Here is a 23842-nt window from a genome sequence, read left to right as displayed (position 1 = left end):
AAAGACAGTCCCAGATGGGGTCGAAGCAGCCAAAGGCTGCCTGTCCCCCAATACTCATGTCCCAACTGTGGGGCTCCCCAGGTGGGATCCCCGCAGCCTGGAGGACAGAGCGTTTCTGTTCCCTGCCTAGGCCCAGACCTTCATTGGTCAGATAGGCCCTGTGCTCCCTATAAAAGGCTCCCCATCTGGTAGCAGGGGGGAAGGTTTTGGGAGGTGCACCAGAGGAGGAGGAGCACAGTGAAAAGGTACCACAGGGAAGTGGTGGGCAAAGTGGCCCAGAGTGAGGCTACTACTTTGGGACAGGGGTAAAGGTCCTGCCAGTTGCCTCTTGTTCTCATAGGGATCCTGGGCCGGAGTCCAGGGTAGAGGGTGGGTCTGGACTCCCCCCACCCTTCCTCCGAGGGATCACTTTACTAGAGCAGGTGCAGACCTGCAAGGGGACTGGTATTATTCTCCCTGTACTGGTCCTGCCTATGATGAGGATGGCTCGCTAAGTGGAGCCCCCTGCCTTTGGAAGGGCCTGGGCAAAAGGGGGGCCTCCATGAGTCTCTGAGGCAGCACAGATCCGCCAAGAAGCACAGGGACCCACAGAGGCTGACAAGGGACTTTGTCACAAGTTGTATATTAACCAAACCTGCTGTGTTGACAGCCTCATGCCAGAGGGAGAGCATCTCCCACCAATATAAGTACTACTTCTTGGGGAGGAGGATTAACAATACCAACAGGAGAGCTCTCTCCTTTCAGAACAGAATATCTTCATTAAAGCACTGCAGCTGTGCCAGTGCAGCATTTTCAGTGTAGACTTGCCATTAGTGTGCGCTGAGCTTTAAACATTGCTTTAAATCATGAGTTTTAACAGTTTTATGCAGTGTGGTGGTTCCCTTCCCACTGCACATAGATCATTATTCTAAAGCCTTACTCCAGCTTGAAGAATCTCCCAAGTTTTTGCCTTTACTAGTTTTTCAAGGGTTCTCCAATGCAAAAATCCAACCCAATAATTAAAGACTGGAGAATGCTCCCAAGAGCCAAACATTTCATATGCTGCCTTCAGAAAATATTCATGACATAGCCCACATTCACTTAGGACAATGATTGCAGGTGAGATTCACACTCTTAATGCTGACATGCTGCATTATCCTTGCATTACTGTCCTAGTGCTAAGTTATGACTCCCCTCTATTACATTGGTGACCATTCACATTAACAGTGTCACTGGAAAGAGAAGTTACTCACCGTGGTAACGATGGTTCTTCGAGATGTGTCCCCATGGGTGCTCCACGATAGGTGTCGGGCTCGCCCCGGCGCCGCAGGTTGGATCTTTTCAGCAGTTTCTGCCGGACAGCGCATGTGCCAGCGCGCGCTGCTCCCTTGTGCGCTCCCGGCCACGTGTGCGATCCGGTCTCCACCAGTTCCTTGACCAACCGCCTCGGATGCTCCTGAAAAATACTAAACAGAAATCCGAAGCGGGGAGGATGGGCGGGTGGTGAAGCACCCTCGGGGACACATCTCGAAGAACCATCGTTACCACGGTGAGTAACTTCTCTTTCTTCCTCGAGTGTCGCCGTGGGTGCTCCACGATAGGTGACTACCCAGCAGTAACCCAAGATAGGAGGTGGGTAATCGGTTTATGTGCAGCTTGTCCCCGAGTGGACCGCTATTGAGAGATGGGTATCCTCTTGGAATACCCTGTGAAGGGCGTAATGTTTGGCGAAGGTGTCACAGGATGACCAGGTCGCCGCTCTGCAGATGTCTTTTAGCGCAATGCCCTTGAAAAAGGCTGTTGATGCCGCTACCGCCCTAGTAGAGTGAGCCCTGGGCGGGGCCAGTAAAGGAGTCTTTCTCAGTTCGTAGCACATTTTTATGCAGGATACGATGTGCTTCGAGATTCTCTGCGAAGAGAGACCTTCTCCTTTTGATTTGGGAGCGTGAGAGACTAGGAGTCTATCCGTTTTCCAGAAGGACTTAGTCCTGTCTATATAGAAAGCCAGCGCCCTCCTCACGTCCAGGAGGTGTAGGCGCGCCTCTTTGTTGGAGTTATGAGGCTTTGGATAAAACGAGGGTAAAACAATAGGTTCATTAATATGAAACTCTGAGGAAACTTTGGGAACAAAGGCTGGATGCAGCCGTAAGGTTACTGCCTCCTTGAAAAATACTGTGCAGGGTGGCGTAGCAATAACTGCCGCAAGCTCGCTCACCCTGCGAGCTGACGTGATTGCAAGAAGGAAGGTCGTCTTTACCGTAAGGAGACGGAGGGAAACCGTGGCTAAGGGTTCAAACGGTGGTCCCGTTAGCGCATTAAGCACCAGGTCCAAGCTCCACGAAGGTGGAAGCGGTTTCCAAGGGGGGTATAGGTTTACCAGCCCTTTGAGGAACCTGGTAACCATGGGATGGGCAAAACACCGTGTGCCCTTCCTCTTCATGTCTGAAAGCCGATATAGCAGCAAGGTGGACCTTCAACGAGGATAGGGAGAGTCCGACTCTCTTGAGGTCCAGTAAATACTCTAGTATTACAGGTATAGGTGCAGCAAGGGGGGCTGACTGCTTGGTAGAACACCATGCAGTGAATCGAGTCCATTTTTGCTTATAGGTCTTCCTGGTGGAAGTCCTCCTGCTACTTTCTAGGACTTCTTGCACTCCCTCCGTACACATGCTCTCTAGGGAGCTGAGCCATGGATTAACCATGCTTGCAGTCGCAGGCCTCAGGGGTGTGGATGCACTATGGACCCCTGGGCTTGCGTGAGCAGATCTGGCGCCACCAGGAGGGGCATCGGTGGACGGTCCGACATGCGCAGGAGTAAGGGGAACCATTGCTGTCGATCCCACATTGGGACTACTATCAGGATCATTCGGGCTCTCTCTCTCCTGGCTTTCTGCAAGACTTTGTGGATAAGCACTGTGGGAGTAAATGAGTAGAGCAGGTGGCCTCTCCACGAGATCGCGAATGCGTCCCCCAGGGACCCCCGTCCCAGTCCTGCCCTGGAGCAGTATTGTGGGCACTTCTTGTTGTGTTGAGTGGCAAACAGGTCTATCTGGGGAAAGCCCCATGCGTGAAAAATCGGTCGCAGCAGATTGGAACGGATCTGCCACTTGTGTGTGAGTGCGAAGCGCCTGCTCAGCTGGTCTGCCTTCACATTGTGAGCGCCTGGTAAGTACGAGGCTTTCAAGGTTATATTGTTGGCGATGCACCAGTTCCACAACCGGACTGCTTCCGCACATAAGGCACGGGACCGAGCTCCTCCTTGCCGATTTATATAAAACATGGTGGAGGTATTGTCTGTACTGATCCTGACTACTTTGTCTTGTATATGGTCTCGAAAGTGTTTGCAGGTGTTGAACACTGCTCTGAGCTCCAGTATATTTATGTGCAGTGACTGTTCCGTGGAGGACCACGGTCCTTGTGTCACCTTTTCACCCATGTGTGCTCTCCACCCTATGTGGGAGGTGTCGGTAGTGAGAAAAACAGATATTTGTGGTTGGTGAAAGGGCACCCCTGTTAGCATGTTCTTGGGGTTCACCCACCATTGCAGGGATCTGCGCACCTCTGTCATGGGTGACACCACCCTGTCGACCGTGTGTGCTGCCGGTTTGTAGACGCTCGCCAGCCAGTGCTGCATGCTGCGCATATGCAATCGGGCATTCTGTACCACAAACGTTGCTGCTGCCATGTGGCCCAGCAGCTGTAAGCACGTCAGAACCGGCACCGTAGGGCTGAAGGTGATGACTTGCACGAGGGAACCAATGGCGCGAAAGCAGGCATCTGGTAGATAAACCCTTGCGGTGATGGAATTTATACGTGCCCCTATGAACTCTATGTCCTGTGCAGGGTATATCTTTGATTTTGCCAGATTGATGACCAGGCCCAGCGAAGAGAACGTGTCTGTTGTGACGTGTATCATGCGAAGTACCTCCTCCTTCGAGGCCCCTTTCAGTAGGCAGTTGTCCAGATATGGGAATATAAACACCCCGTCTGTGCAGGTAGGCTGACACCACTGCCAAGGTCTTGGTGAAGACTCTGGGGGCTGAGGAGACACCGAACGGCAGAACCTTGTGCTGAAAATGTTCTTTGCCTACCATAAACCGGAGAAAACGCCTGTGAGCTGGGTGAATAGTTATGTGGAAATACGCGTCTTGTAAGTCGAGGGCTGCGAACCAATCTCCATCGTCCAGTGCCGTAAGTACAGAGGCGACTGTGATCATCCAAAAGCGTTGCTTGCGCAAGTACCGGTTGAGGCCTCAAAGATCTAGGATGGGCCTCCAGCCTGCTGTCTTTTTCTCTGTGAGGAAGTATCTTGAGTAAAACCCTTTCCCTCGGAGTTGCTCCGGCACTCTTTCCACTGCCCCTATAAGCATAAGATGGTCTACCTCCTGCTTGAGTCTCGCTTCGTGGGAGGCGCCCTTTGGGTGGGGTCTGGGTGGAGGTCGTGGCAGTGGGAGCGACTGGAAGGGAATCGCGTAACCCGTGGCTATGATCTCCAGTACCCATTTGTCTGTGGTGATCTTTTGCCACTGGTCGTAGAATGGTCGGAGGCGATGGTGGAATAGTAGTGATAGTGCAGCCCTCAATGTGTGTGTCAAACTTGTGGCCTTTGGCTCTGCCCCGAGGATGCAGGGCTCTGTTGAGAAACGTCACCTGGGAGTTCTGTACTGTTGGTGCTGTAGATGTCGCCCTTGCTTGCAGACCCTGTGGTACTGGGGACACTGTGGTTGATACTGCAAACAGCTTCTGCGTGTCAAAGGGGAGATCAACGATCTTCGCCTGCAGATCCCTCGGGATACCCGATGTCTGGAGCCAGGACTCCCTGCGCATGACCACTGCCGTAGCTGTTGAGTGTGCTGCCGTATCCGCTACGTCTAGGGCGATCTGAACTCCTGTCCTCGAGGCTGCGTAGCCTTCCTGCAAGATGGCCTTGAGCACCGGCTTCGTGTCCTCTGGAAGCGAGTCCATGGGGGAAGTCAGCCTGGAGTAGTTGTCGAAATTATGGTTCGCTAGATGTGCTGCGTAATTCGCCGTTCTCAACAGTAGGGTAGAGGAGGAGTAGACCTTTCTGCCGAACAACTCTAGTTTCTTGGCATCTTGTCCGTTCCCCCTGTCTTGTACTGAGAAGTTTTCGACTTCTGTTGAGACGATTCCACCACCAGAGAATTTGGTTGTGGGTGGCTGAATAGGAACTCCATGCCCTTCATTGGGACGAAGTACTTCTAATCCGCTCTCTTGTTTATAGGTGGAGTGGACGCAGGGGTCTGCCATATTGTGGTGGCGGACTCCATGATCGCTTCATCAGTGGAATAGCTATTTTGCAAGAGGCCGGAGGTCTCAGGTTTTTAAGGAGCTTATGGTGTTTCTCCTGCACCTCTGCTGTTTGGATGCCTTGCGTGAAGGCCACCCTTTTAAACAGCTCTTGGAACTGTTTGAGATCGTCCGGAGGATGGACGTCCCCTGGGGCCGTGGCCTCGTCAGGGGAAGATAGCGAGGAACCGCTAGGGTAAGCCTCTCTGGACCCCTCTGGGTCCTGTTGACGGTGATACATCCTCTCGCTAGATACTTGCGGGGGAAAATCGCGGGGTTCCAGAATCAACTCCCCCTGTGATATCTACGTTTCCGTCCCCGTCCGCGATTGCCCTCGGGGATATTGAACCATCTGGGAGGATCTGTCCCTGGGAGTATGCCTAAGGTGTCTATGCCCCACGTGATAGGGGCGACCATAGCAACACGGGCACTGTTCCGGAGATGGAGACCTGGACCACTCTGGAGGCGCATACCCCCTTGCGTCTGGGGGAGCGAGATTGTCTGGGTGATTGAGATAATGGAGAGACTGATTTGTGGCAGTACTCCAGGGGTTCAAAGCCCAGGAAGGGCGATGGTGGTCCGAGCCATGGTGATGCTGGCTGTAGGAACGGGGATGGGGGCTCAGGGTATACTGAAGGTGACCCCTGCCGCCTCGTTGGAGTCCGCAGCATAAGTGGAGGGCTTAGAGTGAGTAGCCCTGCAGCCCTGTCTGGAGAAGGGCTGTGGTGCCGGGTTTTCTGTGCTGCCTTCCCCTCCCGTGGGGCTGGCTCCGCCCCTTTCCGCATCGGGGATCTCGGCCCTGCTGTCTGTGCTGCGCTCGGCACGCTCCGCTGCGGTGCTGCGCGGGTGGTCTCCCCCGGTGCCTGCAGGCCGCGTGCCTGCGAGCTCTGCACCGCCGGTTCCCCAGGGGTCAGTGCCGCTAGCTGCGGTGCCACCGGTTCCGGCGCTTGCCTGGCTGCCGCCCTGCCCGCAGTGCAGGGCGGCTGTTTGATTATCGGAGGCTCAGCCTCTACCACGTGTCTCCACGCCGCCGCCGCTCAGCTGTGACTGCGGCTGCGGGCTATGCGCTCCACCCGTCCCACTCGTGGTGGCTGCCGGCAGGGATTGGGTTGGTGAAAGCTTCCTCCATTTTTGCGCTGATGGGGTTAGGGAAGCAGCTTTCCTTTTCTGGGCCCCTGCGCGTCCCTCCTGTTGAGGCCGCTCCGGCGCGTCTGGCTGGAGGGCCTCGTCAAAGAGCAGCATTTTCAGCCGCATCTCTCTGTCCTTCCTTGCTCTGGCTGTGAGCTTTGCGCAGAAGGAGCATTTCTGGGTGACATGAGATTCCCTGAGGCACCTAATGCACTGACTGTGCCCACAGGAGGCCGGCATCGCTTCGCGGCATGACTCACACTTTTGGAATCCTGAAGAGGACATTATGGTGAGTCTTTGAGTTGTTAATAGGGTACTTAGCACCTTCTCTGTGCCTGTTCCCCTCTCGGACTCAGCCTGCCGCAGCAGGAGGCCTAATGGCCTTATGTCCCCAGGCCTCCGCTGCTCCGCTTGCTACTAAGGCTGTAAAACTTTACTTTTTACTCTCTTTTCTATTTTTTTTTTTGAAAACAATAACAAGCTAACTTAAGCTAAAAGACTGAAAAAGAAACTCTAAACACTTTAAAAACATTAAATACGCTAACTCTGGCCGTAGCCTGAGCGGATTCCGTCTGCAGCCGTTGGCGGTTAAAGAGGAACTGGCGGGGACCGGATCATGCACGTGGCCGGGAGCGGCGCGTGCTGGCGCATGCGCGGTCCGGCAGAAACTGCTGAAAAGATCCGACCTGCGGCGCCGGGGCGAGCCCGACACCTATCGTGGAGCACCCACGGGGACACTCGAGGAAGAATCAACGGTTACTTAGGGAAAGAAGGGTCAGATTTTTAAAGGTATTCAGAGCCTAAAAACACAGGTAAGTAAACGGGTATTTCAAAAGTGCCTTAGCCGCTAACTCCTACTGATATCTATGGGCGTTGACATTTTTTAAAACTATTAGACATCTAAACCCCACTGGTATCAATAGAAGTTAATGGTCTATATGCTTTGAAAAGCCCACTCAGCACTTATCTACATGTATAGGCACCTGAATATCTTTAAAAACATGGCCCTAAGACAGTAGTGGGCAACCTGCAGCAGATTGGGGTTCCTTGTGCGGCCTGCATAACCCCTTCTCAACCTCCTTCCACTACACTTCTTGTGCAGTGTGGGGGAGGGGTGTCTTGCACTTACCTACTTCTCCTTCCTCCCAGCACTTCCAGAGCACCATGAACTGGCAGATTCGTGCCCCATCCCCATTCTTCCCCTTCCCTCCGAGAGCTTGAACACCACAAATCAAGTGCTTTGGAAAATTGATGAAGAAGAGGCCTCGCAGGGTTTTGATACTGTTCTATCTTGCAGCCCGGTGAGACAAAGAAGGTCCACTCTTGCAACACGCTCGCTAATTTTAATTGACCATTGCTGTCCTAAGTGTTTACCAACAAGAGAACTGGTTCCATTGGGGCATAGTGACTTACTGTAAACATTGTGTGGCACTTTCACTGGCATTCTACTGACACTCAGTGGACTAGTAAGAGACAGTATCTGCAGTGTATGAAAATAAATGTACTTGAAACCAAATATGTTCTGAGAAGCAACTACTGTGGATATTTCATGAATGTGTTGTGAGGATAGGAGTCGATTTTTCCAAGATTTTGTTTCAGAATACTAAAATGCACTGCTAATTTACACAACACACTCAATACCATAAAACCTTTAACATAAGGCTTAAGATCATATGTTGTAAAGGCAACCAGATAGCTTTAAAAGTGATTTTAGTACTTTGCACATAACTGTCACTAATTAACACCATTCAAATTTCTTTTAAATATGCCAAGATTAAGTCCTATGTAATTTAAAGCAACAATTACAACTCTCCCCCAAACTGCAGACTTTATAAGGGGCTTAAGAAACATAATGGTACAATTTTTTAAGAAGGATAGTCATATAGGCATAATAGTTGTAGCACCAAGTATTGCTAAGCTAATAATTTCTGCTCACCCGTTTTGATCTTGCATCACTGGCCAAAGGGCTAGATTCTTCAGAGGTATTTTTATTCCCTGCTTTCAGTAGATCAGGAGAAGGAACTATAAGTTTTAAATAAGTTTCCTTTTTGGCTTGATTTACCAAAGACAAAGGTTTCACACTGGGCACCAATCCAGTAGACTGTATTACACTTGTGTGTTTGTTCACAGATTCCTCCTTTGCCTGAGAGCTTTGGAAAATAAAGGGAAGCTGCTGTGACAAAACCTGAGGCTGCTTCTGCTGGGACTGGAATGATGAGTGAGTCTGGGGATCAGACACAAGAGGTATCTGCTGGTGTGATCTCTTTTCCTGGGAATTTTCATGTGTTTTTTGTCCATCTGCTTTCATGTCTGTTACACCACTATGCATTAGCACCTGTAAAACATATTTTACACAGTTTGCATAGCTTACACAAACTCATTAAACATTTAAGGTGACAAACAAAATTTTAATATCATTAATCCCCATAAAGCAACTATAATTTCCCCAAAATAAAGTAATTTATTTTAAAATAATCTTACAATATATTTGTTTGTTCTTCTCCCCATAGGAAATCACTTTTTTAACATAAAAACAATGCCAAAAAAAATTGCTCTGAAATATACTTTTGATTATAAAAACATAATGTAATTGTATTCCTATCAACATACCAACATCCCCTAAAATTCTGATATGCACAGGCTATTCCTCTTCTAGCTGCAGTTTCCTCAGGCAGGTCAATACTGTCTCCCTTCTCCAACCTTCTACCAGATAATTCATTCAAAAAATGAGTAAAAACTTCAGAATAAGATTCATAAGAATAACTTCAAAGCCAACCAGTAAACTATGTACAGTAGGCTATGGCCTACAGGCATAAAAATCAAAATTAAATGCTGTCCCTTGGCTTGGAAGCCAGTTGGGAAGGGTAAAACTGTAGGAGACACTGAGAAAGGAAATAATCAGGTAAGAAATTTACCACCCCACAAGCCCAGTGTGTTCCATATTTCTGATGTTGACAGGATGCAGTGAACACCAAACAGATGTAGAAAGTAATAGGAAATACAAACTGAAATATGGAAAAGCCCCTAGAATTAACTGGCAATACTATTACTGAAGTACCTTGCTCCCAAGGGAGGCTTCTGCGGAAGACATGAAGGCTACATCTACACTATGAGTTAAATTCTAATTTAAGGCAGTTAGCTCTATCGTATCAATTGACTGTCTTCACTGTAAATACCATTAGCTCGATTTAAGGAATACTAATATCGGTAACTGGCTGTGTGTGGTGTCACGTTCAAATTTAACAGTTTGAATGAACGCTAGTGTGGAAGTGCCACATCTTTGAATCAAATTCATTAGCTTTCAGAGGCTGACTGGCACTGCTACACCTGTCTCCCAGTTCTCCACCACTTGCAGGAGCTAGGAAACTGACCAGCACAGCACCTCGCTCCCTGCTGCACTTGGCTTCCAGCTCCCGCGAACCAGACATAGCAGCACTGGTCAATTTCCCAGCTCTCCCAAGCTGCAGGGACATGGGAACCAGGCAGCAGGGTGAGTGCTGCCAGTGGTGAGGGAGCAGCAGGGCTCGGGGGATAGAGTGGAATACGGGGCCGAGGGAACTGTGGAGATAGGTTCCCACAATGAACTGCTGCAACAGTTGATGTTTGGCCAGACAACACTAGTGTGGCAGGACTAATTCGACTTCGTGGGAAGTGAGAATACTCAAAATTGAATTTATAAAACCCACACTTATAAAATCGAATTTATCTGGTAATGTAGACGTAGCCAAAGTCCATTTTGTAGTGTCTAATAAAGATGCTAACCAGCAAAGACGATTTTTACTCCCTTGCAGATCTCTTGTAGTAGAAACACATGCTCTTTCTGCACACAAAAAGTCACCAAAGATTTTGTGGAGTGTGCTTTAATTGAGTTTGGAACAGGAGCATTTGATGTATTGTATGCCCGTTAAGCACAGCTTGTTCTGCCTAGCCAACAGTAGCTGGGATACTTGAGTCTTTAGCACTTCCGATGAAAAGTACTACACTGGCCAAATAGACATGGTTTTCTAACATGCCAGAACTAAAACTGATACCCTTACTGCAGCTACTAGTGAGCCCAGGCATATTTTAACCAAGCCCATTTTTGTACCCAGACCACCTACAACTCACAGGTGATCATCCAAAGAGATTGGAACTTTTTTATCTTCCTGTCAAGCTTTGTCACTTAAGACCTACTCCTGTATCTAGACTAGGTTTGGCTCATGGCGAACAGAATACAACAAAAATCCCAAGGATGCTGGTACCCCAGTTATCCTGAGCTTACTTTAGGAAGATGCAGGTAACGGATCTCAGGCCACTACAACAGTGCCAAGAATCAATGTAGTGTCATATTCACAAGATCCTCTAGTTTCTTGTCAGGGACGCTTCACATAACTAAATTTCTCAGAGCAGCCAGTCTTAGGTGAACTGATCTTTCCCAATGGGAACCTAACAATGGTATTAAAACCCCAACACACATTTTGTGAAATTGACATTTTACCTAACCATCATAAAGGCTGTGTCTATGTTAGCCCCCTTCTTTGAAGGGAGCATGGTAATCAGCCCAAGCAGGAAATAGCAATGAGGTGCTGCAATGAATATGCACCACCTCATTAGATAATGCTCACAGTGGCAGCTTTGAAATAGCAAACTTTGAAGCGCCAGCATGCTGCATAGCCTCGAGCACTTAGACGTACCCATGCAACTTCAAAGTGCCCTTACTGCCATGGCATGCCAGCACTTCAAAATTTGCAACTTCAAAGTTGCCATGGCAAGAATTAGCCTAATAAGATGCTGCATATTCATCACAGCATCTCATTGCTATTTCCTGCTCAGGCTGTTTAACATGCCCTCTTCAAAGAAGAGCGCTAGCATAGACACAGCCAAACTGTTTTCTGGTCAGCATAATATCTGCTAGGCAAGTTTATGAACCTAGCAGCTTTATTACCACTGTGTGCTCCATGACAACAAACTTGTGCTGAGAATTTCAGAACCATTCTTGCTTAAAGTGAATTCATTTTCCATGTCTTCATTCTGTCCAAAGCCAGAGCATCCAAGAAAAAAGCTGTTGCACACTTTGGGTCAGATTTTCTCACTTTATCTTCTGGATCGTCTTTCTGAGATGTGGGAAGAGTGGGAGTGCACATTTCAGAACTTCTGGGCATGTGTGAAAGAGCATTCATTCTGAGGGCTGTTTTGGGGTTTGCTTCCCTTGTGAAGTACTTTGAATGTTGTATGTTCTTTTGGCTGGTGAACAGATTAACTTCAAGAAAGCTGAACTTCTGCAAAATCAGAGTAAGAATTTTCTGTTAAGGGCACCATTCTGAGTTGCTTATTGTACTTTCACTGTGCTGGATCCTCTCTGCCCATTTCACTATCTCCATCACTTCTGCATGAAGAGTTAACACACCTTCTGCCCTCTAGGTTACTGATATATGCCATCGTGGTCACATTGTCCAACTGCACCAGAACTTGTTTGCCCTGTAGGGAGTTACAGAACCACCACAGCACCAGCCCAACTGATTGATTCTCTTGTACCTTTCTTATAAGTTTCAGGTACCTTGCATGATCCTGTGCCCCAGATGCATTCCTCCTCTCATCAGGTTGATATTGGCTATGTGTCTGGAAGGCACTGGGATTGTCCACCATCTGAGAGTGTTCAAAATCTGGTTTGGTATCTGTACCTGATCTTGCATGCTTTCTGCTGCATAGTTTCATACACTCAGTAGAAAGGCCTGGAGGCACTTGATATGGGACCTTGCCTGTGGGGTGTCACCTGTACAAGAAACCAAGAAGCCCACCAGATGTGGACTCTGAGCCTTTCATACTTTATCAACAGTGCCTATTTTCATTGTCAAGTGAACTCTCTTTGTGAAGGGCATCAAAGAGCTCTGCTTGATTGTTTCAGTTTGTGTGACAGGTTATCAGAGAAGGTGTGGGGCCATTACTGGATGAGGGAGGTAACCTAGTGACAGATGATGCAGGAAAAGCTGAAGTACTCAATGCTTTTTTTGCCTCAGTCTTCACGGACAAAGTCAACTTCCCCATGACGGTCCTAGATGATGCAGTATGGGAAGGTGGAGGGCAGCCATCTGTGGGTAAGGAACAAGTTCTGAGCTATCTAGAAAAACTACATGTGCACAAGTCCATGGGTCTGGATTTAATGCACCCCAGGGTACTGAGGGAATTGGCAGAGGTCATTGTTGAACCTTTGGCCATTATTCTTGAAGACTCTTGGAGATCGGGGCGGATACCGGATGACTGGAAGAAGGCAAACGTAGTGCCCATCTTTAAAAAAGGAAAGGAGGACAATCCAGGGAACTACAGACCCGTCAGCCTTACCTCAATCCCTGGGAAAATAATGGAGGGAATCCTCAAGGAATCCATTTTGAAGCACTTGGAAGAGGGGAAAGTGATCAAAAGTAGCCAACATGGATTCACCAGGGGCAAGTCCCGCCTGACCAATCTGATTAGCTTCTATGACGAGGTAACAAGCTCTGTGGACACGGGGAAGTCAGCAGATGTGATATACCTTGACTTCAGCAAGGCTTTTGATATGGTCTCCCGCAACATTCTTGTCCATAAGTTAAGGAAATACGGATTGGATCCTTGGACTATAAGATGGATAGAAAGCTGGCTTGAGGGTCGGACCCAACGGGTAGCGGTAAATGGCTCAATATCTGGATGGCAGTCTGTTTCAAGTGGAGTGCCGCAAGGCCTGGTTCTGGGGCTGGTGTTATTCAACATCATTATTAATGACCTGGATGAGGGACTGGGTTGCACCCTCAGCAAGTTTGCGGATCACACAAAACTAGGGGGAGAGGTAGATACGTTGGAGGGTAGAGAGAGAATCCAGAGGAACCTGGATAAATTGGAGGACTGGGCCAAAAGAAATTTGATGCGGTTCAATAAGGAGAAGTGTAGCATCCTGCACCTGGGGCAGAAGAATCCCAAACATTTTTATAGGCTGGGGACCGACTGGCTCAGCAGCAGTACAATGGAAAGGGACCTAGGGGTTATGGTGGATGAAAGGCTGGATATGAGTAAACAGTGTGCCCTTGTAGCCAAGAAAGCTAAAGGTATACTGGGGTGCATTAGGAGGAGCATTTCGAGCAGATCTAGAGAAGTAGTTATTCCTCTTTATTTGGCACTGGTGAGGCCACATCTGGAATACTGCGTCTAGTTTTGGGCCCCCCCAGTATGAAAAGGATGTGGATTTGCTGGAGCAGGTTCAGCAGAGGGCAACAAAAATGATTAAGGGTCTGGAGCACAAGACCTATGAGGATAGGCTGAGGGATTTGGGCTTGTTTAGTTTACAGAAGAGAAGACTTAGAGGTGATTTAATAGTAGCCTTCAACTTCCTGAAGGGGCGCTCTAAAAAGGAGGGTGAGAAACTGTTCTTACTGGTGTCATAAGGAGGAGTAATGGTCAGAAGTTGAAGAGGGAAAGGTGTAGGTTAGATATTAGGAAAAACTACTTCACCAGGCGGGTGGTGAAGCATTGGAATGCGTTGCCTAGAGAGGTGGTGGATTCTCCATCCCTTGAGGTTTTTAAGTCCCGGCTGGACAAGGTCCTGGCTGGGATGACTTAGTAGGGGTTGATCCTGCTTGAAGCAGGGGGCTGGACTAGATGACCTCCTGAGGTCCCTTCCAGCCCTGTGATTCTGTGACTAAAGCAATTCCACCATTCAGCCTGCGCCGTTGTGTGCTGCTGCTTGGATCAGATTCCTGATTAACATATCATCTGATTGCCCTGAGACCTGAATCTGGCTATTACGACCTCCAACATCTTGGTAAGACCTTGGGGGATAATAAAAGGTTGAACAGGACATTTGGTACTGGGCAGTGTGCCGTGCAAATCTCAGCAATCTACAGTTGCATGGCTGCATCTGCAAAATCAGGGGTCTCAACTCTCAGCCTGAGGGCCATCCCATGTTGGAGCAGTTGTGTAATGTGACCCAGGAGTACCAGCACGCCAGAGTAGGGGAGCTGTGCATTCCCATGGTTCAAGTCCCACCCATTCTTGCCAGTGCCCCACCTCCTACCTTTCTTGTATCCTATCCCTCCAGAAATGTGACCTTGGGACTAGTGGGCAGGGGGCTCATGCATATGACCATGTGGGGCCTCCTACACTCTCCACGATCACATCCCTGGGAAATGGGGTGCAAAGGGGCTGGAATGGGGGGTAGGGCAGTGGCAGGAAGGAGCTGGGCTTGGGGCAAGGGAATGGACAGGACCACCACCACCTTGGTACTCCTGGGCTGGATTGCACAACTGCTCCATCTGATCAAAGCTCATGGGCAATGTTCCCTCCAATCTTCTCCATCCATGCATGAAATAAACTTTGTTACCTGCACTGAGGTATGTGTGGAAGGGCACCACCCATAAAACCATGCTGCCAACTGTAGGCACTCAGCTCATCAGCTGGGTAGCACTGGATTCTCTCAGCTTACAGGCAACACTGTCTGAGGGCCATGAATTTGAGAACCCTGCGCTAGATCCACAAAAGTAAGACAAGCTAGTGAAGCTAAGGTGAAATTTCATTTTCTTCATCCACCTGGTGAGTGCCTGAAATCCAGAACAACTCCAAATCCTGCTCAAACCCATCTTCCGAAAGCTATTCTGCAAAATGAAGAAAATTAAGTAGTCCGAAGACTCTTTTTTCCAAAGTAACCCTAATGTTCCAATGGCCAGGAGATTTGAGATTTAATATACTACCAGTTTACACTTGACAAAGTTGCTTGAGATACGAATCTGGCAGAAGGAGGAACGGGGTGGGATTAGTAGCTTCAGAGAGTATCTATGATTCAGTAGATCTGTCACCCACTTGTTCATGGTCAATTAAGACTATACTTTTGAGAAGTGAGAAATTCTGCCTTCTAGAAGCAGTTCTGGTGGGTTGCACATTCATTTGTTGTTACAATGGCATGTAAAGGGAGTGGCTCCACCTCTTGATTTTTCACTCAATCCCCAGTTCAAGTAATTTCTCCCAATAGAAATTTTTCCTTTGGTTTTTCCTTTGGCAATTTTTTGTTAGGAGGATGGATGAAAGGTGCTCATGATGAAAAATTTTACCAGGTAAAGTATTTATCATAGGTGATGTGTGGTAAGCTTCACTGTCTGCAGAGAAAGTGAGAAATAATTATCTTGTCTTCGATAATCTCTACCTTCTGCTGAAGGTCTTTAGGGACCCCACACCCCAAGTGTTGGAGCCATGAGGTACATCTCATTACCATGGCCAAGACCATGACTATAGCTGCTATATCTGCCACATCCACTGCAGACAGGAGCACCGTACAGGCGATGATGTGCCCTTGCTGTATGTGTTGCTGCTCCAGCAAGGAGGGGACCAGTTCTTGCAGCCTGGAGTAACTCAGGTGGTCGTACTCGGGCAGCATGGCCATGTAGTTTGCCACCCTCAGCAGCAACATGCCTGATGAATAGACTTTGTGCCCATGATGTCCCATTTCTTGCTCGCTTTGTCCTGAGGGATGAAACGGAAGGACCTGGACTTGTCACAGACCGCATCAACCACAAGTGAATTTTGTTGTGGATGGGTAATTAGGATTTCCACATCTTTGGAGACCACAAAATGCTTTTTGTCTGACCTCTTGTTGGTAGGAGCAATGATGCCAGCACTTGCTAGATGATGGTCATGGGGTCCATCATCGCCTTGTCCATGGGCAGTGCAATTCTGGAGGAAGTGGCAGGGTGCAGAGAAGTCTGTACTGCTTGACCTGCACCACCTGCAAGTCCTTCTCCTAAGTCAGGACTACCCGTCTAAACAGCCCGGCTGCATCTAAACTACATTCCCCTTTCAGAAGGGGAATCCAAATGCAGCCAAATGTAAATGCAAATGAGGCACTGATTTACATAGTGTGCCTGGTTTGCATAACGGCAGCCACTCACTGTTCTGAAGGGCTGTTTCCACGGAAAAAAACAAGCAGTGTAAATGGGGCGTTGCAAGGACTTTTTGACTGGCACAGCCCATGAAGATGGCACCAGAGGCCAGGAATGCACCCAAGAAATGCCCACCTTAGCGGCTGGGGTGTGGACCAATGTAGAGGCACTTGCAGAATCGGTACCCTGGGTCTCCCACACCAGTTTTGCTGTACAGGATTGCTCTGGGTCCGGTGGCTTATGGGAGTTTTTCCACAGAGGTAAGTTTTGAGCATACTGGCTCAGTCCCTCCTGGCTCTTGCCATGAGGCTGGAGTAATGGGTGCAGGATTGAGTTTGACACTCACCCATGCACTTACTGCCCAATGCGTGGCTGTTGAAGGCAGGCATGGCTTCCCTGCACAATGTGCATTGCTTGAAGCCGGGAGGGAGAGCCCAGCATGGCAATGACGCAGTAACTACATCCTAACACTAAACGTAACTTTTTTTTTTTGGTTAAACTTTAACAGGAAACATAACTTGGAAATTTAACTTAAATAAAAATGGCTAGAACTATAATAAATTAAGTTGACTCTTTGTTTCAGTGAGAGAGAGAGGATCAAAACTCCATCTGCTATCGAGGAAGGTAGAGAAGAAACTTGGGTCCTGTGCTGTACATGTGCCCAAGAGAACGAGGAGGCACCACTGTGCATGCACAGGAAACCACAGCAATAGAAGAATCAGGATGCACCAACACCTAGAGTGAAGCACCCATAGGAACACTACTCAAAGAAGAAGCTGACTTGCAAAACACCACTTGATTTTAACTTAGCATTTGCATGACAGCCCTGGGCGGGGGGTGCAGAATTGCCAGCTAAGGATGGTGTGACCCCCTCATGGCTCAATGCTTGATCCAGAACAGAGGAAGAGACAGGCTGCTTACTTACTGTCTGAAAAAAGAGAAAAGCTGGGAGCAAAATGAGCCTCCATTTGCCTGTTGCCACAGAGACAAATGATCTGGCAGCTTGCTGGAGAAGGGGTTCTGGCTAATACAAGCTATGCAATAAGCTCTCAAGTGCCTCTGGAAACTGCAGACAAGAAGGGAATACCCTGTAGGTAGCAGAGTTGTGGGAACAGAATACTGAGATCCCCATCTGGCTTTATGGGGAGTACGTAGGGAAAAGAGTCTACTAAGAAAAGGGCAGCTATTAACAGAATGCAGTATCCATGGTGATATAAAGCTCAACAAAACATTACACCACGAAGAACTTAATTTGTCTTTACATATTTTATATATTTTCTGATTTATAATAAAAATTCTCTCTAAGTCAGGTTTTTCCTAGAAGTCAACAACCAGCTGAGGTAAGGGTGCCTTTTACCCTGAGTAGGCCATTAAATGGTAGGAAATGCCCTTTCCTGCCAGGTATTAGTACTTAAAACAATACCTCAGCTGATACAAATCTGAATTTAACTTTTCAAGGGTAATATTCAGTATCAAACCTACTAGGCCTGACAAACACTGCACACTTATCATACCTTTTTCTTGTTTTTATGTTGTGCTTCATTCTCTGAATCAGAATCATCTTCACTTTCTTCAACGCTTTCCTCCTCCTCCTCCTCCTCCTCTTCCTCTAGATCATCTGAATCACTACTACTAATGCCTTCACTTGAGGTGTCTGAAGAGGAGCCTGAATCACTATCACTATTGCTGGAGCTGTCTACTGCTTTCTTCCTTGGTTTCTAGAGGGAAGATAAAAACTTTTTTAACGATCTACCTTTAATTTGTTACACCATCCATCTCTTCAGGATATAGTTTTGAATAATATTAACAATCTTCCAAAACACTTCACACGTTTGATGTTCTTCAGAAAGAAGAGGAACCAGAAAATGAATAAATTAATGACGTCTATCAAGAACACAGCATTGCCATTTTGGAGACCTGTATCAGACTGAATGCAAGAACACATGATATCATCAATTTTAAGGACATGACAGATTCTTTGTGTAACTGCCAAATTCAGGCCTAGGTGAATTCAGGCCTCAGTCTCTGGATGACCACACAGAGAATGTGTCTTCTAGCAAGCCTGAAAACAATAAAACGTACAAAAAGCTCATTAAAGAATAATATATATTAGATTCATCAAAGTATTTCAATAATTTATTGTGACAACTTGATTAATCCATCGTTGAGCAGCATATTAATTTTGTTTGATATGGCGGTCCATCTATGTCAAATATCAAATTCTATTTTGAACAAGGGACCGGTAGCCTTCTCACTTCCACATTGGACTTAAAGGGCACAGGATGCTGGGAGTGAGAGAGGAAATGGAGCCTACAACTCTGTCTTTGAAAGAGACAACTGGTAAGGGTTACTAACTAATGAAAAGACCTGCTCCACGAAGAACTAAAGGATGGATTAAGTCTGTAAGAAGACATTTTGCACCAACTTCTCTTCAGGGGTTGGAGAGTGGGAAATGTGTGTTGGGGGTAGATTATGTAAATGCTAAGAATTCACAGAGAAGGGACAGAAAGCTTTGTAAAGGACTGAGGGGGCATGGTTTTGAAGCTGGGGTGTCCAGAGTCCATTCAAGGACAACGGAAGAAAACTGATCAGGAACACAGAGGGAAACTCACTCCATGATTTGCTTGAGAAGCCATATGTAGTACTGGGGATCCAGCAATCCTAAGAGTACCCTGACCAAGCCTAAAGAACTGCTTACTGGTGTTATTTCGTCTAGATTCATGGATTTATCATGGTCTTTAAGGGTAACAGTGAAGAACTAAACTCATGCAACTGGAGTCCTTGGAGAAGGTCTAAAGTCTGAGGGGTCAGCACTGATCCCGGGAGTCTAACACAGCTGGAATTTCCACAAAGGGATAACTGCCCAGGAGATCTACCAGAGACACCCAGGACAGAAGGAGTGCTGCAACCTACTGAGAGCTCAAATCCAGCAGACTGGGGATCCTCAGAGCAGGCTAGTGATTGTTCAGTAGCAAGAGCACATGACTCTGAAGTAAATTTATCCTGAGATGCTATGAAATTACGTGTTATCCATCAAAACAGAGGTTCCTGGTTTTGGAAAGAATGCAGTTCAGATTTCAATACTGAAAAAAGGACAAACATGTGGCAACATAAAGACAAATATAGGGGTTCTTTTGCTTAGACTATGAATTTGCATGGCATTTTCAGGAAGAGAGGGCCTCTGTGTTAGAGAGCTAATAGAGTACAAGCTTCATTATTCAGCATTCCTGGGGAACCGGAGATGCCCAATAATAAAATGTGCTGGTTATTAGAGCTGGGTCCAGCTCTGCGCCCTCAAGCCCCCTCCCCCTCCAGCCCAGGCCACACACAGGCAGCCCACTCTACCCGCAAAACCCCAGCCACGCACTGGGCAGCTGGCCCCACAGCAGTGGGAAACTGGCCTGGGGCAGCCAGTCCCAGCTGGGCGTGCCAGCTAACTAAATGTGCTGGTTATCCAAATGCTGGATAACCGGACATTTTCTGTAATAGGAAACACAAGAAACAATATACAAGGCAAAAAGACAGAGGAAGAGGTGAAATATATATCAACACTTCAAAAAGGAGAATTTGAAATGTGATAGATGAAGCTTGGAACCTAAACAAACAAGCTCATTTGCTTTAAAGAGCATCTCTAAAGCATGAGGACTCTCAGAACATTAAAATAGGGATGCCATGTCAGCTGAAAGAGACAATGAGAAGAAAGGTATGAATGCACTACAGGCACAGGCAAAAAAACCGTAAAGGCAAGTATTGGCAGAATGCAGGTTATAAACAAAGAAAGCAGGGAGAAACAGGGTTTAAGATGTAGGAAGAGATATAGGAGTTGAACAGCACCTTGAAAGTGAGGAGGAGATATGTAAACTGTATCGATGAGATGTGTAAACTGTATGAGATGCATGGTGCGTTGAAGAGGTGGGAGGCAGAATGAGGTACAGTCAGACCAGTATGAAAGCAAAATAATTTACACTGCAATATGCAGACAGGTTAAAGAGCAGAGCATCAGAGTGTCTTGAGAGAACAAGGTGACATTACTTTTGGTGTAGAATGCTAATATGAATTTCTAAAACCGCAGGCTTTTTTTTTTTCTTTACTTACTTTTTAAAAGGAATATATGAGAGGTTCTGTATAGTAGAGTAGTTTTTATCATGGCTACTGAACAGTAAACACATTACAGAGACAATAGGAGCCTAAGAAGAATTGAGAATTCTATGCTGACATTCAAAATCTTTTTTTTTTTAAGAGGATTTATTGGAATTAATGATATGGATGCTAATCATATGTGTGATACATCTTGGTTGAATTTAAATGAGGGTGGAGATATTTGCTATGTGCAATATCGTTACTAAACACAGTATTTAGAACAAATGAAGTTTTAATTATTGGTCTATCACAGTGTTCACACTTCTATTATGGGCTTGTTAAGACTGGTCTGACAGCCTCTTTGCTGTAAGTCTTTTTGGTATGTACCTTTTCTTCACCTTATATGTAACACTGACTCATGATATTTATAAGACTATAAAATAGATATTTACATCCTGTGAAGCTGGTTTCAGTCAAGCTACTTCGGCTTACTCAAGATCAGAATCTGGTGCTAAATATTTAGAGATTGATATTCTTTATATCATATTTAAATAGTCTATCTTCTTTCCAAATACTGGGCCCAGAACAGTAGGATGTGTCTTCATGAAGGTTAAGGTCTTAAAATGAAACCGAATACCATGATTCGCAAGCAGTAAAAGCAGCAGAACTGTCTGAGTTCACAGATACAGGACAAGCATTTAAAACAGGCATTTACCACACCATGATATTTATCTCTACTGTGATACTGTGTTCACAAATCTGTGTAAGTAAAATAAGAATCACCCAAAACACTGCAATACATTTAACTGCTACAAATAACAAATGCCCAGGTTTTAAAGACATCTATTGTTCGATAACAGCTTCTTAAGCAACCTGAGAGCCAACATACTGATGCTGACAACCACTTTGAATGTATGTAAAACTGACGCTCTGAGGCTATGCCTACGCTGTGAGAGAAATTCGATTTTATTAAAATCGATTTTGTAACTCTGGGTCTTATAAATTTGAATTTGAGTATCCTCACCTCCCCACAAAGTCCCAACAAAGTGGAGTTAGTGTTGACACACTAAATCACCCAACATACACCTTTGCAGCAGCGCATTGTAGGAACCTATCCCACAGTTCCCCCAGCCCCACAGCTTTCTGGGTTTTTTAATTGACACAGTATGAGAAAAGAATGCCCTTCAAGTGGTTGTAGGTATGTAATGTCATCTTCCCAATGTTGCGCTGCCCTCATTCCCCTCCCATGGAAAGCAAATGGCCATTTTTTCAGGAAGAGACTTCCCCATAGTGACAGCCAGCCCCTGCAATCCTTGCTGTGGGGGGGAAACTTCCCCCCAGCAACAGCCAGCCCCCAAAAATCTTTGCCACAGTTGGGGGGGGGGAAGATCCCCCCCCCAATACCTCTCTCAGAGACAGCCATCCCCTGAAATCTTACATTCAAGGGTTTCCTGTTACCTTACTTCCAATGCACCTGGAAAGCATCAGAGATGCAACCAGCCAGAACACACAACTGTGGGGCATTATGGGATACATGTGGGACTCCTCTGGAAGCCAATAAAACCAGTTTAAACAAAAGCTGTTTACACACCACCATTCATCTGAATGCTTACATTTGCACTGCCTGTTAATCCTACTCGGGTTGTTGGAGTAAGAATATTGGCCATAGAGTCCCCTAAATTTGAAATAATGGTATTTGATACGTAAGCAGTCACAATTTTAAATTGAGCTAAATGCCATAGATTCGAATTTATGCTGTAGTGTAGACATAGCCTAAATTAATCTCAGACCTGAAAAAATGATTGTTCAGTATAAACCCCAAATCTTGTCTTCCACCGACAGAAGTTAGTTCAATAAAAGAAATTTACTCACCCACATTGTCATGCTACAAGAGAGTCATGAGAAAAGAATTTGTGAGTGGGTCCATCTTGATTTCTAGGGTTCCCATTTACCATTAAACATGTAAATACATTAGGATGGTGGATTTAAGCCCTGGCTCTAAAATGTATTAGTTACCTCATTTTAAAAGGCACATTTTTCATGCTGGAGAGAAGGCCATAGAAAAAGTAATCTCACTAAGAAGAGGGATCTTATGGATAATATGACAGCAAGTTCTGACAAAGAAATGATATAGAAGAATGACAAAGGAAGATAATTAAATATGCTCATATTCTTGGCTGAGAGAGTTTGAGTTTGATGAGCACAACAAATGAAAGTAAAGGAGAACATTGAGTAAATTCTACCTGTAACAAACAGATTCTCCAGTAAGAAAGGAGGTAGCTTCTTTTGACACACAACATCATCTTGCTATCAAATGCCTAGGGACAAAATGGAAACCGAACTGCACTGTGAACGACTGTTGAAGTAATGAGAGTCTCAGCTTGTAGGCTACACAAGCCTCATTTGAAATTGGTAAAAGCCAGTGATGGTTGGACTGGTCACATTTCTATACAACGGATACCAATTTAGCAATTAAATGTAGAAACTGCAGTGTGTGTTTGGGGAGGTAGGGTATAAGTGCATTTAGAAGGTCAGAAAAAGGTAAGCTTGACCAAGAAGTTTCTGCAGAAGGCAGCAGCAAACATAAAGCAACTAAAAATATGCAGACAAGTGGACAAGCAAGAAATGAAAAGATATACACAGTTAGCAAGAGAGAGAGAAAACTGTATGAGAAAAATCCTCTGTAAAAGGGAAATTAAAAACATGCACTCATAGGATGTCTCTATTTGCTGACAAGAAAGGAAAGTTAAGACAATATAGAAGAAATACATCCACACAAATGGTGATTTCTGCACTATGGTCTTATCTGAAATATACTAGAGAAGACTACAGAGAGATTTATATTTGCAAAGGGATTGGTCAGAACAGCTACATTTTTAAGGAATATGAAAAAGATTTAGAAGAAGGTAATATAAAAGTTCTTTAAGGGAATGCAGAACAAATAAATCCAATAAGCAGCTTTTCAACACCACAGGATAATGTGTGATGAAATGACGTCGGGAAGTAATTTCAACATCTGCCATAAAGTGGTATTGAAATGAATCAAATACAGCTGAAAAGTCCAAAAGTGAATGTTACAGGTTTCGAGAGTAAGGGGGTATAATGGAAGTGTATTAAGCCGTCTTTGCAAATTCTTTATCCTGTGACCAGCAAGCCACTGCCTGACCTGGCACAAGGCAGTAGAACTCTCTCTCACATCAGCTGCTACTGGACCCAAGGAACTTCATGACCTGAAGATGAAGTACAAATTCCCTGATTCTAACTTCTTTTCCTCAGCCACCCTTCCTAAACCAGGCCTGAGAGAATGTGGTTCATGCCAGTCCTGCCCTGCACAACCCAACTGAGAAATTCCTATATGCCATAGGAACCCTGAAATACACCGTTCTCCAATTCTAAATGTTCTTGTGCTGCTGTAGCAGCACAGCAGGCTGATGAAATCTGGCCCTGAATTTATACTATGCAGACGACTTCTT

General features: G+C 46.2%; 1 protein-coding gene across 15 annotated transcripts in view; it reads right to left on the bottom strand.

Annotated features, from left to right (window-relative positions):
• BAZ2B (bromodomain adjacent to zinc finger domain 2B) overlaps positions 1 to 23842 on the bottom strand; it is a 394656-nt gene that overhangs the window by 107942 nt on the left and 262872 nt on the right. For all 15 annotated transcript variants that reach the window (XR_012646491.1, XM_075002079.1, XM_075002080.1 and 12 more), the window contains 2 exons: positions 17804 to 18007; positions 8351 to 8749 (listed from right to left, as the gene is read on the bottom strand). Coding sequence is in view for 14 of the 15 variants with exons in the window: in XM_075002079.1 (XP_074858180.1) it covers positions 8351 to 8749; positions 17804 to 18007 (603 nt within the window). In the remaining variant the exon portion in view is untranslated. The remainder of the gene's footprint in view (positions 1 to 8350; positions 8750 to 17803; positions 18008 to 23842) is intronic.

The sequence above is a fragment of the Carettochelys insculpta genome, chromosome 8 (genome assembly GCF_033958435.1).
Source record: "Carettochelys insculpta isolate YL-2023 chromosome 8, ASM3395843v1, whole genome shotgun sequence".
NCBI classification, from domain to species: Eukaryota; Metazoa; Chordata; order Testudines; family Carettochelyidae; genus Carettochelys; species Carettochelys insculpta.
This window is presented reverse-complemented; position numbering and strand designations above follow the sequence as displayed.